At 34.2% G+C, this 18,619-nt stretch overlaps 2 protein-coding genes and 1 long non-coding RNA gene across 4 annotated transcripts; 1 reads left to right on the forward strand and 2 right to left on the reverse strand.

Moving 5' to 3' along the window:
• Nucleotides 1-1,837: 1,837 nt before the first annotated feature.
• Nucleotides 1,838-7,223, reverse strand: LOC123273017. Of its 2 annotated transcripts, XM_044740098.1 has the most exons (4): nucleotides 7,180-7,223; nucleotides 2,719-3,107; nucleotides 2,386-2,608; nucleotides 1,838-2,234 (listed from the first exon to the last, which is right to left on the reverse strand). In XM_044740098.1, the coding sequence occupies exons 2-4, from the start codon at nucleotides 2,722-2,724 to the stop codon at nucleotides 2,092-2,094; spliced, it is 372 nt and encodes a 123-aa protein (XP_044596033.1). In that variant the 5' UTR covers nucleotides 2,725-3,107; nucleotides 7,180-7,223; the 3' UTR covers nucleotides 1,838-2,091. The 2 variants fall into 2 exon arrangements, with proteins under 2 accessions (XP_044596033.1, XP_044596032.1); XM_044740097.1 differs by lacking the exon at nucleotides 7,180-7,223 and having other exon boundaries at nucleotides 2,719-3,180.
• On the forward strand, nucleotides 4,767-11,260 carry LOC123273021. Its single transcript, XR_006511222.1, has 3 exons — nucleotides 4,767-4,777; nucleotides 5,035-5,042; nucleotides 10,642-11,260. It is a non-coding gene; the product is annotated as an uncharacterized LOC123273021 (long non-coding RNA).
• Nucleotides 11,261-16,833: 5,573 nt separating this feature from the next.
• LOC123273338 lies at nucleotides 16,834-18,417 on the reverse strand. The gene has a single exon (XM_044740743.1). The coding sequence runs from the start codon at nucleotides 18,415-18,417 to the stop codon at nucleotides 16,834-16,836; it is 1,584 nt and encodes a 527-aa protein (XP_044596678.1).
• Between the last annotated feature and the right edge of the window lie 202 nt (nucleotides 18,418-18,619).

An 18,619-nucleotide genomic window follows, 5' to 3' on the forward strand; every position in this document is an offset into this window, starting at 1 on the left:
TGCATTTATCTGTGCATTAAGCACGCGTATATTTGGTGTGTTTTGAGCGCCAGTAAATGTAAAATCTACTCTCTTGGTAGATTAAAATTCACATAAATTTCATTGCAAATAATTAATTATTAATTTTAATTTCATTCTTATTGAAATTAATGCATTAAAACAATTGCTTAGAGAATAAATTTATTAAGACTGACAGAATTGTATTTCAAAATCAGCTGATGGCGTGCAGCGCACGAATGTTTTTCTTATTTGTTATTAATATGAACATTAAAAAATTAATTAATTCTTCTAATCATAGTGAAATTTATAGTGAAACATTCATTATTGATATTTATAATTTACGATATTTAGTAATATATTGAAATAACTAGCTAATATTCTTGAGTTTACTAATATATTGAAGCCAATTAAAATTTTTCTGTATATTTTAATAATATATTTTTTATAAATATTTCAGAACCCAACAATCATCACAGGGGTCACAAAATATCATCATTTAAACTGGACATCACCAAGATCAGTTAAACACAAGATATACTATTAATGTTATGTAAGATTTTATTAATCTAATAGTACCAAAATATACTAATTTTTATTTAAGCTCTCAAGGAGGTACATATGACGAGGTAGTCTATGAGTATAGTAAAAGTCATTCTATTTCATTACTATACGGAGCTTTAACACGAGTAACAAGTCTTGAAGGGTTGTTTATATGTAACAGTCAGAATAATTTAAGATTTTATCATGGAGGAAGAGTAGATCCATCAGTTTCAAGTTTACAGCAAGAATTTAAAAGATTATCTCTAAACAAACTTACTACATTGCAAGGACTGATCACTGAATTTATAAACTCCAGAAATAAATTAACCATTTATACTTTAAACTGCCAAGTCTAAGTCTCAGAAAACATACTACTGATTTAGAAGATTTTATTTGTCAAAGGAGTAACTTTTTATTACTAACTGAAACATGGCTTCCTGCAGATGAATCAGTTGACTTACCTAATTTTCATTGTATAGCTAAATTTAAGAGACAAAATGTTAGAGCACCTGGAGTTGCCATTTATAAAAACAACAATACTTCACATATTACTACATTTAACATGGATTTAGTAATTCAAAATGCTACAGAAGTTCATGTCTCCCAAACATCTATTGGCGATATATGTACTTCACACGTTAAACTAGAAGATGGAAGTAAATTGATGATGATTGTTGTGTACATTTCTCCTAACCCGGGAAAAAAAAATTATGTATAATTTTATAAAATTATATATAAATCATTATATATAATTATGTATGAGTTTTGGCCATCTATAATTATGTATAATTTTATATAATTATATATAATTTTATATAATTATGTATAATTTTATATAATTATGATCCTTAGTATAACTATATATAATTATACAAAATTACATATAATTTTATATAATTATATATGGCTAAAACTCATATATAATTATATATAATGATTTATATATAATTATATATAATTTTTCACTGAAAATTATCCATACACTCAAATTAAATTTTGTGTTATAAAAATTCTATAATGTTTAGCTTCCTTGATATAAAATTGTTAAACGAATGATATAAAAGTATTATTTTTTATTTAACACAACTATTTTATAAATATTGTCATCTACAGTTGCAATCTAATACGTTTAAACGTATTATATATTTAAATCTTAACGTTTTTCAACAATTATTTCTTTGTTGTTAACTATCTTTTATCATAAATCATAATGTTTATTAAATTATTAAAATATATTAAATTATGCTGATATTAGTATTTATTATTTAATGTTAAATCTCCGTCTTTTTTCTAATTTCTAAAAAATAACTTATAGAAAAGATATAAACGCTAGTTAAATACTTAAAATACTTTTGACACAATGAATGCTTTATATATATAGTCCCAGTTTTAATATTTAAATGAGTTTTTTTTTAAATATTTTTGTCAAGCTATGTGGCTTGTTAATATTTAGTTTAGAAAATAACTAAAACAATATTATTTAGTTTTTGCACTTAAAAAGTCGAAGAGTTGAGGCGTCGTATATTCTAACTGCTGGATTTCGGCTGCAGTTTAGAATTCTCGTGGTGGGTGCGTTTTATTTCCCCTAAGCGCTGACTCAGAGCTTGCTGTAGAATTTCCCATGTATAAGAAACAAATCCAAGTTTTGTTTTTTTTCGTCCAGTTATTATCTTCGGCACGCTTTAACACGAGATCTAAAAATTAAAATAATAAAAAAAATGACTTCTGCTTGTATATTTATTTTACAAGAAGATTATCTACTAATATATCCCGTATAGTAATGTCATATATATACCATCTAATAGAGTCTAAAATAAATAAAGAAATAAAACACGTGATATTTACTAATGATGCAAGATGTAGCCTTGGTATGAAGAGGGCGAATAATTTCATTAGTTTTTGGTTTATTTTTTGGAGGTTGTCCACTAAAAGTGCAATTTAAAATTTTATCATGTTTAAAAACTCCTTCCATTAAATGTCTGATCATAATAGTTCCTTCCCGTGACGTTTGCGCTAGATTCCACCGATATTCTGTACAGTATATTCCACTATTCTCTAAATCAATCATCTATCATAATAGATTAAAAAATTATTAGATTAATAAGTATAGTTGATATTATTTAAAGAAAACTGAAAATATTACTTCTTTATGATTTGGATAACAAGGATGTAAAATACCTTCATGTTGTGTTTAGGGCCAAGTAGTTGAACATCTTCATCATAGAAATCAGTTTCAGGCAGCTTGCTTTTTTCATTTCCATCATCTTCTGAGTTTGCCAAAGGTTTATCGTCGTCTTTAGGCTCATTGTTGTCTTCGGCTAACTTATCATCAACTTGATAAGGTTATTCTGTAGTTAAAAGTGAATTTTCTACTATTCCTTGCTCTTGTACAGAAATTGGAGATCGTGAAACGTCGGGCGTTTTTTTTCCACAATCACCTGACTTCACTGAATCATCATCTGACTCCTCACTAGATTTATTAAATTCAATGGATGATTCAGTGATCGGTGATTAAACTCTTCTATTACTCAGAAAAGAAGTGGATGTTTTACGAGTCATAGATTTGCCTATATGTTTGAGAATTGTTTTTTAATTAAAAAAAAAAAAAAAATTAGGAAAACGGTTGACCCTGAAGGCCATCTCTGCAACTTCCCGCTAATTCCATACTTAGGCGCTTAAAATTGCACCAATGACGTTTTTGAGCTCTTCGAGCTCAAAAATACAATTTATGGGTTATTTTGAGCTCTCCGAGCTCAAAGAGATTGCTTTCTTATGCTTTAAAGCTCTTCGAGCTCAAAAGTCTGATAGAGATTTGATGACACTATTTTTTGAATTTTTAAACCGCTATAACTTTTGAATGAATAAACTGATTTTTACGCGGTTAGAAGCATTCAACGCAGTTTTTTAAGCCTCACAAAGAATCTCAAATTTTGAATTGATCGCGCTAGGAATTTTGGAGTTATTCCGAAAAAACACTTTTTTCGGTTTTCTTTCGTTCACGATATCTCTCGAACGAATCAACCGATTTTGACCGGACTGATGGCGATCGACGTGGTTTTTTGAGGTTAAGAGCTGATTAGTTTTTGAAATTGAACCTTTAAGCCGTTTAAAAGTTATTCCAAAAAAACCATATTTGAAAAAAATGTTTTTTTCAGTTTATTATAAAAAAAATCCGATTCCCAAATTCCTTTATTTTCCCTGTCAAAAAAATTACCTCTTTTTTTCGATTGTCACAGAGGTGTTCCCCCTTAAATTTGTCTATTTGTTTATAAAATCTTTTTCTGTTGCATACTTTGCTTAGCGGCAACGCCTAGGCACCGAAACGGCCGCACGGAGCCCAATTTTGAACGTTAAATTAAAATTATAAATAATGGAGCTACAACTCCGGGAGTCAAGACTTATTTTACTGAAATTTTCTCCTCTTTTAGGATCTTTTTTCAAATTTCAGATATTTTTAATATTTTTGAAGTTATAACTACAAAATGGAGACTACCTTTTTTTCTCTTCGTTTTTTGTTTATAACAAATGCAATTTTTTAATGGCGGATGAATTAAAAAATTCCTCTTTCTCAGAATTAAATTCTGAATCCAATGCACCAATCGCCATACTTTTTAAAAGGCTCGGATCGATTTTTTGCGGAAAACTCACTTCTCGACTAGACTATCGGTGTTGTGGCTAAATTTAATTCGAACATATCTTTGTATTGCTGTTTATTACTTCAGGTGATAAAAAGTAGTATACTTTTGTTTTTTTTTTTCGTCATAAGTATAAGTAGCTTGTTTGTTGGTTAAATCTGTTAATTCAAATCTGTCATTTCTGTCATTTACGCATAGAAATAAAGTGATAAAATTTATTATATTAAATTTGTTATACTCTTATCAAGTTCAATAATTTGAATTATATTATTATCAATAGTATCAAAGGGTAATTTAAATTTTGTTGTAGTCTGTTAATTATTTTAGTATTCTGTATTTTTTTTTCATTGAATAAATTATGAGTTCGACTAATAAAAAGAAAAAAAAATCAAAAGAAGTTGATGATGAGACTAAGGGGAAACTACGGGCTCTATTTGTTGGCGAAAAAAAAATAATTAATGGTTTTCCTTTTAATATCAATGATTATTGCTATAGAGATGGAAAACCTGTAGCGTAAGTATCTAAAATAGTTTATTTTATTACCATATTAATATGTAACAGTTGTGAATCTTTCTAAATTTGAATTTACTTTTTATTAAGGGGTTAGGGGTAGTCAGAACTTTAAAAAAAATTTTTTTTCGCATTTTTTTAAAGTATAACATCTTAAAATGAACTGGTGACCACCGTAACTCGAAAACTGCTTGGTAGATTTCGATGAAATTTATACAGCTTTTAGAAAATATAAAAAAATAGTGCCTTATCAAAGGATTTTTTTTTTAATTTCAATTTTTTATGAACAATTAATTATTGTTTTTTTTTTCCGAAAATCTGGTCAAAAATAACTGCTAATAAAATATAGCTATAACTGTTAATAAAATTATTTTTCTTTTTTTAATTTTGGTGAAGTCAAGACGAAAAATGATATAATGATGCTATATTTTTACTTTTGTAAAATAAAATAATTTAACTAACAAAAAAAAGTTATTTAAAAATATCATTTTTCATTGTTTATAGCTACCCCTAACCCTTTAAGTATTAATATTCTTATTTTTTATAATAACTGCTGAGGTGTCTCAAATGCCTTCAAAAATTTCTTGCTTGGTATTGTGAGAATATGTTTTGTTAAAAAATTTAAGTATTAAAGTTTGAGAAGTTCTAAAGAATAAAAATTTTTTTACCAGAAAAAAAATTGAAAATTTGAGAATTGCACTCAAGAAAATTTTTTATTTTTCTAAAGATTAAAAAAAAAAATTTCATTAATTTTTGATTGTTTGTTTTAAAGATATTTTTCAAGCTAAGCTTTCAAAGCTATTGAAGAATAAAAATTTTAAATAATGTCACTATGATTTACTTTTTCGTTTAAAATATATAATATATTATAAAATAAATTAAAGCTATTCATTTGAATAATTAAAAAAAATTTTTTTTATGGTTAAAAAATTTAAAATTCAATAAAAACGTTTTTAGTGAATAGTTACAAAAAATTTTATGGTTTTATGAGTTTTGCCTTAGCGGATCTATTAGCTTCTCATTAAATGTCTTCTTCAAATGAATTTCCTTTCAAATTTTCTTAATACTCTAAAAGTGTTTAGATAACCTTCAAATTCTAATTTTTGTTTGGTGTTTAAAGTATTGATTTATTATTTTGACTCCACTAATTTTCCCTTTGATCTTATTATAGCCTGCTAGAATGTAAGCACCGTCGTCGTCCTAATGATGGAGATATAAAATGTCCAGCGAAAAGTACGTTAGATTTAGAAGGAAATATTGGGGACGTAAAAAATAGTCACAACCATAGGAAAAATGAAACCTTAAAAGAAGAAAGAGCTTTTCATGATGATTTGAAAGAAGCATCTAGTGCCTCTGGAGAAGATTTGCATAAAGTTTTTAATGCTGTTCGCAGAAGGTTTGAATATTTTATTTATATTTAATGACAAATGGATAAGATTTTAACGTTAATTTCTTTTATTGAAATTTAATTTCAATATGTTGTATGTATTTTTAACTTTCCGCTTAGAAAATTGAAAATTTTCAAACATTGGGAAGTTATTGGTTTCACTCCGATTTTCGAAAATCAAGATCTCATCAGATCACGTTTTGAGGTCCTAGAGAGCGATTCCGACAAATTTCCCAAGGATATCACTGTGTGTGTGTGTGTGTGTGTGTGTGTGTGTGTGTGTGTGTGTGTGTGTGTGTGTGTAACCCTTTCATAACTTTTGAACGGCTTAACCGATTTGAACGCGGTTGGCGCCATTTTAAAGAATTTGACCAAACTTAGACATTGAATACAATTTGAACCGGTCGATTTTTAAAAATCGCAAAAATAATATTTTCAAAAACATTTTTTTTTTTTTTTTAATAACTTTTAAGAGGTTTCACCGATCAATTCCAAAAACTAATCAGCTGTTAATCATGAAAAGCCACGTCAAGCGCCACCAAGAACGTCAAAATCGGTTCAATCGTTGAAGAAATATCGTTCATGAAAAATTTACAAAAAAGTGTTTGTTTTTATATAACTCCGACATTCATTTCCGGATTATTTTAGATGTAATAAAATAATTCTTAGAGCTTAAAAAAATACGCCGATCACGGCCAAAAACGCCAAAATCGGTTGATTGGTTCGAAAGATATTCAATTTTTAAAAATTCAAAAAAAAGGTTTTTTTAATATAGCTTTAAAATTTCACGTCAGATCGTTTGCTAGGTGATAAATAATTTTTCTCTGTTTGGAAAACTAAGTTTAATGGCGCAAGCTCCATCAAAAACGGTTGTTTCAATCGGGAGATATCATAATTCAAAATTTTCTAAAAAGTATTCGTTTACCAACTACTAGATTTTCGAACTTAAAGCGTTCAAAAAAGTATAGGAGTTGTGCTTTTGAATTCTAAGAGCTCAGGAATTGATTATTCCTAGAGCGTTTCGAGCTCGTATATAGTGAGAGGTTCCAGAGATGGCCTGCAGGGTCAACCGTTTTCCAGATTTTTTTTTCTACCTATTTCAGTTACCTTATACTTTTTTATTTAGTTAGGCAGATTTAATGAAAATATAGGAAGGTGATTTGTGTTGAATGATTAATTTCAATTTTTTTCTAAAATAGTTTCACATTGCTTCATATACTGACAAAAAATTTTCTGGTAGTTTAAATCCTAAAATTAATTTCAATTTTACTCAAAATTTTTAATTAAAAAAAAATTCTTTTCAATAAAAATGTGACTTCATTTACAGTCTTATGGTAAAATCATAAATCTACAATACGATTTTATTGTTTCAATCTTAAACCTTAGTTAGCGCTTTATAAGAATATTTAATGCTGCAAATTTATAGAAATATAATCAATTTTTTATTAAAAACCTTTGAATTTAAACCAAAAACACAAATTATTAAAATGAAGGGCTTAAAATTTTCAGAAAAATAATTTCTTTTCAACATAAAACAATGGCTTCATTCGGAAATTCTCTAGCTCTAGGTCTGTTCCACTAAAATAATACTAACTATGGCTAAAGCTATACACGGAAAAAAAGAATTTCTTAAACCAAGAAAATTATAAGAACGACTGAAATTATTTTGGAGCATAAAAAAATTTTCTTAGTTCAAAAAAATTTTATTTTATTCAAGAAGTTTTAACTTCATCCAAGAAATTTTCAATCTTTCTTAAAATTTTCTTAGTTCAAGAAAATTTACCCTTGACTCAAGATTTTTTATCTTTCCGTATAAGGTATTCAATAATTGCTCTCGTTAAGTTCCTACGTACTTTAATAATTCTTGAAATTTTTTAATATATAAGCTTATCCCGAAGTTTCATTTATCCAAATCCTCGACTTGAGTATTCATATTAATTTTATAAATATATAAAGTACTTATGTGTTAGTAATTATTTGTATAAAAATTATTTGTATAACAATCCATAAATTATTGATCTTGAAGCGCTTCAAGATGTATTTATGAATCGAAGAAGCTTATAATTTGATATGGTGAAATTTCAGTCATTAACAGCAAGAATCAATCGTTTTACAATTTATCTTTTTTAACTCAAAGTATAATTTTCTATCTATTTTTTCATAGGGTAAAAGACCCCATTAGTAGCAGCTCTAAGACCGATTAGTGGCACTTTTTCTTATTTTGTAAAAATATTCTACTTGAAACTAAAATTAAACATTTTTGTGATCTAGAGGCCTTAAAGATTAGAATTAAAATAGTTGTAATATAAATTAATAATTTAGTTAATTAAATATGTCGTAAAATCCATGAAAATGTCACTAATAGGGTCCTTGTCACTAATGGGGTCTTTTACCTTACACATTTTCACCTAAACTTTTAAAAATCTACATTATATATTTTTTTATCTTTTCCATTTTTTCTGACATTAATCTTAAAAACTAATGTTACATAGATCTGATAATATTCCACCAGTTGCTTTTGGTAACAAAAGATCATCTATGCACCGTGCAAGGAGTAAAGTTCATCCTCCCTATCCGAAAAATTTAACTGATTATGCAAACACTTTGACCGAAGAGAAATGGAAAAATTATTTCAAGTACAAACACGGAAAACTCCAAACCCAAAAAGTTGGATCCGGTCGAGATGTCTCAGTTATGTTTTATGATCCTGATTTTATGGAAAAACTATTAGAAAATGCGGAAAAGGGCAAATTAGAGTTTTGTTTCGATGCAACTTTTAATATTACTCCAACACGAATGAAATTGCGCCAATTTTTAACAATAATGATTTATAAAGGAAATCATGTAAGTTTCATAATTTAATTCAAAACTTTCTATTTTTCTATTATACAAAAAAAAACTTTATTTCATTTAACAGCTGATCCTCTCTTTTTCTCATCTCACCCTCACTACGAAAAACAGTACTATCTTTGTTGCACTTGTAACGATAAAGCTATTGCAGTTTTATGCTTTTCTTTTAAATAAATAAGAATTTCAGAAAAAACGATCTACTACGAAATATGTAATTAAATAATCTATTACGTAGGGAGCGTTTTTTTACAAAATCTTCTTTGTTTAAGAGAAAAATATAAAGCTGCAATGGTAGGGACCTGCTCTAAAGGGATAAATTTTAAAGGAATAATTCTCATTTAAATGAAAAAATTATTTACTTCAGAAATTTTTCTTGATCTAAATTTTACTTGTTTTAAGAATTTTTTATCGTAATTTTAGGGGCAGTAATTTACGTCTTAAATCAAGTTTACTTCTTTTGTCAGTCTACTTTTTCTTTTTTTGAAATATTGCCGTTTCCGTCTAATTCTTTCTTCGTAGTTGTTCAGCTAAAATTCCATTTTTTTCTGTCTTATAAAAATTTTTTCAAACAAAAAAACAACTTCAGTCTTTCGATAAATTATTATAGTTTAAGTAAACTTGATTTTTTGCCTATATACATATATATAACATAAACTTTTGGACTACATGGATTTTCTGTACCAGCTCGACGAGCTGAGTAAGGAAACAGCAATATTTTTCATGCAATTGTTAGATTTCTATGAAATCTAGTAAAGTAAAAGACCCAATTAGTGACAGGAGTCCAATTAGTGACATTTTCATTGATTTCGCTACATATTTAATCAATTTTATAATTAATTTCTATTGTGACTATCTTAATTATAATTTCCTTATATCTCGTTCTTGCCTTTTCGATCATATTTTTGATGCTAGTGTATCTAATTCAAGTGGATGGTGTTATTCTATCTTCATTAATGCTTTTCGGACAAATCGTCCCTCGAGTTAGGTCGATGTAAGAAAATGATATGGAAAAAGATATGAACGATTGAATGTGGTAGACAGCGGCCGAAGCGGACGTGCTACGCCGAGCGCTGCTCCTATGCCGAGCTTCCGAACATAAGTATATGTTATAGAATGATATGTATATGTTATACTTATGTTCGGAAACTCGGCATAGGACGCTGTCTACCACATTCAATCGTTCATATCTTTTTCCTGGTAAGAGAGCACTAAAATTTTTTTGTGCCATCATTTAGTTAATAGTTCAACAAATATTTTTATAAAAAAAAATTTTTTCTACAACACCGAGAAGTTAGTTAAATTACGATTTGTTTATTATGAAACTAATTAATTATAAACAATTTTTTTTTTTTTTACGTAAATTATTTTTGTTCTATTCATCTGCTATTCCTTAGCATACAAACCGAGTTTCATTAAAATCCAACATTTATTAACTGATATGTTTTAATTTAAAAAAAAAGTACTCGAAATTTTTACTCGATCATACATTTTTGAAAAATTGAAATTTTCAAAAATCATTTTAGGGTATTACTTTCAACCTATAAAGCTACCAAAATATGTTCATAGATATATCAAAATCGAATAGTCGATTTTTAGTGGCCCGCTTAAGAAATTCTGACTCATTATTAATCTAAAGTAATGTCGCTATGGTCGGAACTACGGTCATCCCCAAGTTTCAATTTTTACTATTTTTAAAAAATTCGAAAAAGTCAAAAAAAGTGGTAGAAAAAAAATTTTTTAATAGATTTCATAAAAATCTAACTATTGTATTTGTCCTCATGACGTAATTTTCCGTTAATTTTACTATATTTCGACCTAACTCGACAATCTGAGTCAGAAAATACATATGGTTCGAAAGTTTATATATGTATATATATATATATGATATAACGCGGCTTGTCACGATGATAGCGTTAACAATTCTTAAAGGATCTTAATGAAACTCAACATACTTATTCTATCGACTATTAGGAAGGTCAAGTTCAAATATGAGCTTAATCGGTCAAATAGTTTAGAAATTACACCAGTCCAAAATTTTGAAATTTTGAAAATTTGATACTTTCACTACTTTTCCTTCAAATAACTTTTGAACGCGTCGAGTTATTCGATTTCTGTAAAATGCATCTGAAAGCTGAGAAATTAAACTTCAATTTATGTGCTCACATTTTTTTCTAACGCAAAAAAATATCCATCTTAGGATCATTTTTAAGAAATTTTACTCTTGCAGTCATTTTGTCTATACAGAACTGACTGAAAAGTATACTAAAGTACAATAATTCTTCTCTTTCTTTATGGAAGGTTATTTATTTTTTTTTTTATAATTTTAGTTGTTTTTAATTCTTTTCATCATGGTCTACTTCCATTTCGGCTGCCGAATGGCCTTTTTTTCAGGCGGTCGCCATTTTGTGAAAAAAAATTTTTTTAACTTTTCTGTAGTTCCGACTATAGCGACATTACTCTAGATTAATAATCTTTTTTACTTTTTTGTTTCCGATTGCTAGGAGGGTTGGAGTCGTGGGTATCGTTACATGCCAATTTTTTGAGACACCCCCACTTCATCAGCTGTTAATTTTTTGAACTTCCAACTTTTTTCATTTTTTTATTTTTTTCTGTATTCTTATAATGTTAATAAATAACTTATAAAAAAATTGATAATAAAAATATTGATTGCCTTTTTTTACGGCACTTTAAAAATTACCTGAAATTTCATGCTTCTATAGACCAGAATACCCCCTTAAGTTTCTTTAGTATTACCTGTTTCTTCCGCTTAAGAATTCGTATAGATCGCTGTCAATTTCATTAAAATGTTCGTTCCAGTGATATCAAAACTATAAATTCTTAAAATCAAAATGTTTTCGTGAAAATTATGAATGTTGTCAAATTGGTTTTTGAATATCTGAATGAATTATCTTTCACTACTTGAAACACTCAGTTAAATGTTACCAAATACGTCAATATTACAGAATTCTTTCAGAGAATGTCGTCATGCAAAAATTTTCAGAAATCATATGTTCAGAGGTATTAACTTTTCAAGCTGTTAGATTTGATAATACAAAAAATTTAATTTTTGAGTTCTAAGAGCTCAAGATTTTCTCAAAAGATTTATTTTCAGGTTGTTAAAACTTCATAATAGCGGTATCTTTTACGGATGACCCTCACAAGATTCTGTAAAACTCTAAAGAAAAATTACATATACTTTTAATTTTATTTTTATTCATATTGAATCAACTTTATTACATATTGTTATTAACAATTACAATAATGAGTTTTTAATTATTTCAATTTTGGTTGATATATTATTTTATAAAATCACACTATTTTATTGCAGGCAATACCGTTTATGTACGCTCTCATGGAATCCAAATCAACCAAAGCTTACCAAGAAATTTTAAAACAATTATGTTTATTATTTCCAAAAATCAAAGAACTTGACCCTATTTTTCACTTAGATTTTGAACTGGCAAGCAGAAACGCAATACTCGATATTATACCTACGGCGACAATACAACCTTGTTTATTTCATTTTCTTCAAGTACGAATCGTTTGTTGATACATTTAATTTTACTTTTTATAAAAAGTATACACGGAAAGAAAAATATGGGAAGTATTCCCATAATTTTATGGGAACAGTTCCCAGGAAATTATAGGAACTGTTCCCATGAATTATGGGAACTGTTCCCAAAATTATAGGAAATTTTCTCAAAATTATGGGAAAATTTCCCATAATGATGGGAATGGTTCCCATAATGGTATAGGAATGGTTCCCATAATGGTATAGAAATGGTTTCTATAATTATAGGAATGATTCCTATACAATTATAGGAACCATTCCCATAATATTATGGAAAATATTCCCATAATTATATAGTAATGGTTCCTATACCATTATGGGAATCATTCTCAAAATAAAATAAAGATAAAATCTTCGTGCGGTGTGAGTTCGAAATGGCTCCTATAATACGGCTGTCCAATTTTAAAACACAGTAACTGCAAAATTTTTTACCTAATTCTTTTTTTAATTTGCTGGACTTTTTATTACTTTTAGACCTTAATTTCCAGTATTTTTTCTTAAAAATATTTATATTCAAGTATTTTCTATTCATAAATCAAATTTTTCATCAATTTGGCAGGCAAACTTTTTTTTAATAAGAGAAATTTAAAAAAATTTATAAAAGTTAGTTACTGTATTTTGAAATTGGGCAGCCGAATATATACACGGAAAAAAAAAATTAAGGCAGTCACATGATTTTCATGTTGTAGGCAATAATAGTTAAAATAACAATAATGATGAAATGATTATAATAATAATCTATATTATTAAGAGAATAAGGAAAATTTTGTGGTCAGCGTATTTATGGGATAAAATGAGTTTTTGCTTGGAGTTGTGCCTTTTCAAGGTTTCATATCATTCTCACCACTAGTCAATTTATTATAATAAGAATTTAGGCTGCATTAGAAAATGCTCTGTGTCTAGATACATAATGAAGAAATGACCTTGTATCTGGTAAACTATTGACATTTTTGAAGATATAAGCTCATCCCAATGTTACACTCATCAAGAGCTTCCATTTGAGTACCCACATGCATTTTTGATATATTTTTCATATTTACATATATATAATATATATAAATATATAAAATATATGAAAAATTGATGTGAGTACTCAAATGAAAGGTCTCGATGAGTGTAATGTCGAGATGAGCTTTTTTTTTGGGCGAGAGGAGGGAAATCTTCAAAAGACACCGGCTAGATGTTGATGATGTTGGTTGCCGGTAGTGTGAGATTTTTACTCACTAAAACCCTCCCCTCATTTGTAAACCTGATACTGCGGGACTGCGTTAGCATTACTTCGCGGTAACAGGCCCCCTCCAACGCTACTCGTGTAGCTATTTCCTCCTGTAAACTATTCCTCCGCTTCTTCTCCTTTTTGTTCTTTCCTCTTCTCCAGCAGGACCTCTCTCACATACCCCGTCATTTTTTCCCAGTTATTCGTCGACGCCAGCATCCAAGGAACGACGTCTTCGGGCCTTTTAGGCACTTCCTTCTCTTCCTGCCAACGTAGCCGTGTTTCAGACCAACGTTGACAGACAAAAAAGGTGTGCTCGGCAGAGTCAGCAACTCCCGGACAGTACACACAGTAAGGATCGTTTCGGATCCCCATACGATGCAAGTAGGCATTGAACTGACCATGACCAGTCAGGAACTGTGTGAGATAGTAGTCTACCTCCCCACAATCCTTCAGTACCCAGTCACGGATCTGCCCAATGATCTTATAAGTCCAACGCCCTGTCTCCCCAGTTTCCCAGCGCTCTTGCCAGAGCGCAAAAGTCCCCTCACGTTCGCGGATTCTTACGTCTTTCAAAGGTCCTTCGCCAGTCCGTCGGGCATCCCAGATCCGCTTCCTTTCGAGACCCAGGAGGTCGATTGGAATTACACCTGAGATGACCAACACGGCTGCCTCTGAGACCGTTCGATAGGCGCAGGCTATCCTCAGCGCACCTCTTCGTTGTACCGATGCCAGTTGCTTCCGATATTTCTCTACTTTGAGTGCCTCTCCCCATATCTCTACTCCGTAGAGCATGATCGAGTTAGTGACACCCATGAGAGCTCGTCTGCGGCTGCTCTTTGGTCCCCGGACATTTGGCATAAGCCGGGAAAGATTTTCCACCGTCGTTGCTGCTCTTGTGGTCACACTGACAATCTGGTCTCGAAACGTTAATTTCGAGTCGATTGTCACTCCGAGGTATTTCAGGGCCCCCCGACTCTCAATGTGTTGATCCACAACTTGAGTCTGGAAAGGGCTCGGAAACCACCTCTGAGCTGTGAGTACTACCACCTCCGTCTTCGCAGTGGCTAGCATCAAGCCATGCTCGTTAAGCCATGCGTTGATGGAGACCGCAACCAGCCTCACCAATCCTTGCGCTTCGTCTTCGCTCCGCGCAAGTATTAGTGCTGCCACGTCGTCAGCAAAACCCTCCAGCTTTACCTCCCGCGGTAGATCCAGGCGCAGAAGTGCATCATAAAGGATAACCCAGAGTTCTGGTCCAAGGACTGAACCCTGAGCTGCTCCTCCACTCAGCTCCTTCATGACCTGTCCGTCAGTAGTCTCATACATCAAGTAACGATCATTTAAATAATCATTTATGATGCGAATGAGATACTCCGATAGACCTAATTTCCGAAGCGCCCTCATTATATCCGGCCATCTTGCCGAATTAAATGCATTTTTGACGTCGAACGTCATCATAATGCACACTGGACGGCAACGATGATGACCCGTCCAGGCTTGTTGTGCAAATGAGAGCGCTTCCGAGATGGCACCAATTGTGCTGCGACCCGGCCGAAAGCCATGTTGGTTTTCAGCCAGGCCACCAGCATCGGTCACTTCTTTCCGCAGTCGATTCCTAATAAGGGCTTCGAAAATCTTCCCTGCGACGTCTAACATGCACAGTGGTCTGTAGGACGAAGGTGTATAGGGCGGACCCTTTCCTTTATCTAACAGAACCAACCGTTGCAGTTTCCATCTCTTCGGAAAAACTCCAGTCGAGATGCAGGCGTTGTAAGTATCAAGGAGCAGTTGTTCATGCTTTTTTATAAGGACCTTATAGGCCTCGACGGGGATACCGTCAGGACCCGGAGCCTTACCTACCTTGAGGGACTTAACAACTTCCCGCAGCTCCACTGCTGTGAAAAAGGGGCACTCGTCATCGGATATTACGCTTTGCGTGTATACCCGTTCTTCGCGATCAGGAAACAGAGTTTGGACTATTTCCTCCATCCTATCGGGCTCCATAGGAGCTACTGAACCGCGACCAACAAATTTGCGAGTGACGATCCGGTAGCCGTTGCCCCATAGATCATCATCCACTTCTCTACAGATCGCCTTCCAGCACCTCCCTTTGCTCGCCTTGATCTCCGTGACGAGTCGCTTCTTCGCCGCTTTGTACTCGTCGTTCTTTTGCTGTCCAGTATCTCGCTTTCGCGACCTAAGTGCTTGCCTCCGAAGACGCAAACACTCAGCCCTGAGCAGCGCGATCTCCGCTGTCCACCAGTAAACCGGCTTCCGACGAGAGCTTGCGGAACGGCGAGGCATAGCAGCGTCGCACCCTGTAACGATCACATCCATCGTTTGACCAACAAGTGACTCAACATTTTTGCGCGACTCTGCAAATGATTCAGGAAGCGTGTCAATTCTATCTGAGACAGCATTTTGGAATGCGCTCTCATCCAGGAGTAACACTTTCCATCCTGTTTGCTTCATTTGTTGCTCCGGCACAGTAGGTGGGTTGCCCCTCACACTGTTGACCGTATACGAAATATATTGATGATCACTTGCCGTATACTCCTCCAAAACAGCCCAGTCTGAGATTACTCCCGCTATCCGTTGAGTAGCAAACGTAAGGTCTAAAATCGACTAACGCACGCCAGCTCTTCGGAAAGTGGGTGTATTTCCCCTATTCATAATGATAAGGTCAAAACCTGCCATCATGTCCAGGAGCTCATCACCCCGCGTGTCACTATATTCCATCCCCCACTCGATGGACTTTGCGTTAAAGTCACCACCTATCACTATCTCTCCTTCATGATGGCGGACTACTCGCTCGAGATTGTCAACCTTCTTTCGGAAATCCGCAATAGGCTCGCTGGGGGTGAAATAACACGACACGAAGGTAACTGCTGGTGTCTCAACCCACACAATGCCGTTCCTCGATCAACTATCACGCACAAAGAGGCGACTTCGATCTGGAATCCAGATTGCCGCTGTGCCCGTGGGGTCACAGTACCAATTTGGTCCAGACACAGAATGGTACTGCTCTGATACCAAAACAACATCCATCTCGTTGTCACGATTTCTAGCGTAAAGAAGATCAAGGGCCAGTTTGCATCGGTGTAAGTTTATTTGTAGCACCTTAGCCATTTTTCTTCTGGAGTACCTCCCGATAGGTTTTACACCGTCCAGAACCCGCCACGTGATCAGAGGCTCGCCCGCTCCCCACCTCTGCACAGAGATGACAGCGCGGAGGCTTGGTACAAGCCTTCGACTGGTGATCCGTCTCACCACACCGCCAGCAGCAACCACTTCGGTCCTCCTCTGCCTTGCACGAGCCCGCTAAGTGACCCAGTCCTTGGCATCGGTAGCACCGGTCCAGTCGCTCCCAGCGGCGGATTCGGCAAACCGTCCAGCCGACTTTGACCTTTCCCAAGGTCTCCAAGGTCGCAGCAGCCCCGAGTTCAGCCTCGATGAAAGCGCGGACGGCTCCCCATCTATTGGGCTTCGTGATAGTCACTTTGAGTCCATCCGCAGTCCCCTCGGTAGCTTCCCCCAGGGCCGCCTGGACCTCTTCAACGGTCGTGACGGCGTCCATCCCGTCTATTACCACCGTGGCAGTAGGGAAAAGATGGCGCACCTCCACGTCTCCTCCGGCTATCTCAGTGATCTTACTACCGAGTGCCGAGCGATCTTTTACAGATCCCTCGAACTCAATAAGAAGACCACCTTTACTGGCAGTCCTCACGGCCTTAACCTCTAAGCCCAATTTCTCTGGATGAAGTCCAGAGCGCAGAGCCCTCAAGACTCCCTCACAAGATTGGATCTTACCTAGTTTTATCAGCACTGCCTCCGGTCGTTGCTTCCTCCTCGGCCTCCGGTCTTCCTTGGCTGCTGTGGTCCGTCCTGCTGCTGGTCCTTGTTCCGTCGTCCCTGGTCCTGGTCCTGCTGGCTTCGCGGTTGCTGCCTGGTCCACTGTTTCCTCCACCTGCTTCTTTATCTTCTTTTTTCTTTTTTTCTTACTGTCCACCAGATGGAACGGCTCCTCCTCCGGCATCTTTTGGTTTTGCCCATTTGGTTTCTGCTGTTTTGTAGGCTCTAGAGTCGTAGGTCCTCCATCGGCTCCAGTGCGCTGCCTCTTTCCCCTGGCAGTGACAACTGTAAATCTGCCGTCAGGCTGCCGCAGCACATTTTTCTCCGGTCCATCTGGTGGGCTGATTGCCGGTCTCTTTTTTTTGTCCTTAGAAGCCGGCGTCCGTTCTTTCTCTGTTTGAGAGGCTTGTTGCAGTCTCATCAGTTCTTCGGTCAGCGTCCTCTTCTCCTCTGCCTCCTTTTCCGCCAGTGTGCGCTGAGTTACTTTCCAGCACCGACGGTTCACCAAAGTCTCAAAAAGCAACCTTTGTGCCTCCTTGACCCTATTGGTAACCTCCATAGATACTGTCCTCTTCGTTTTGATGGTACTGATCGTCTCGTTAATTAGTTCCTGGAGCCGTTCCAAGAACCGATCCTCCCTTCCAATAGCCTGGTCCCTCTTATCGAGAAGCGAGGTTGTCTCCGTCATAGTACTCCCAGTAGCTGTACTAGACGGGGGGGCCTTGGGGTCCACCCCTCCGTCCAAACGGTCGCTGGATGACGACGACATACAGCCCGTCTGCAAACTGTCTGCCGCCGGTACTGGGGTATCCCTCCCCTGCACCGTAAACTGATTCTTGTTTGTGGCGTTCATTCCATAAACCAAAAGAGAGTTTGCTGTAATCCTAGCCAGGAGCCCTTACAGGGTGCTACCATCCGGAGCCAGATGGACCCTGGTTTTTTAACGAGGTTGTTACTCCTCCGGCTCCTCCTTCCTCCCTCCGAGGAGAGGCCCCGGGCTTGCCACCGGTATAGCAGAGTTATGTCGAGATGAGCTTATATCTTTAAAAATGTCA

The sequence above is a fragment of the Cotesia glomerata genome, linkage group LG10 (assembly GCF_020080835.1).
Source record: "Cotesia glomerata isolate CgM1 linkage group LG10, MPM_Cglom_v2.3, whole genome shotgun sequence".
In the NCBI taxonomy this organism is placed as follows: Eukaryota; Metazoa; Arthropoda; class Insecta; order Hymenoptera; family Braconidae; genus Cotesia; species Cotesia glomerata.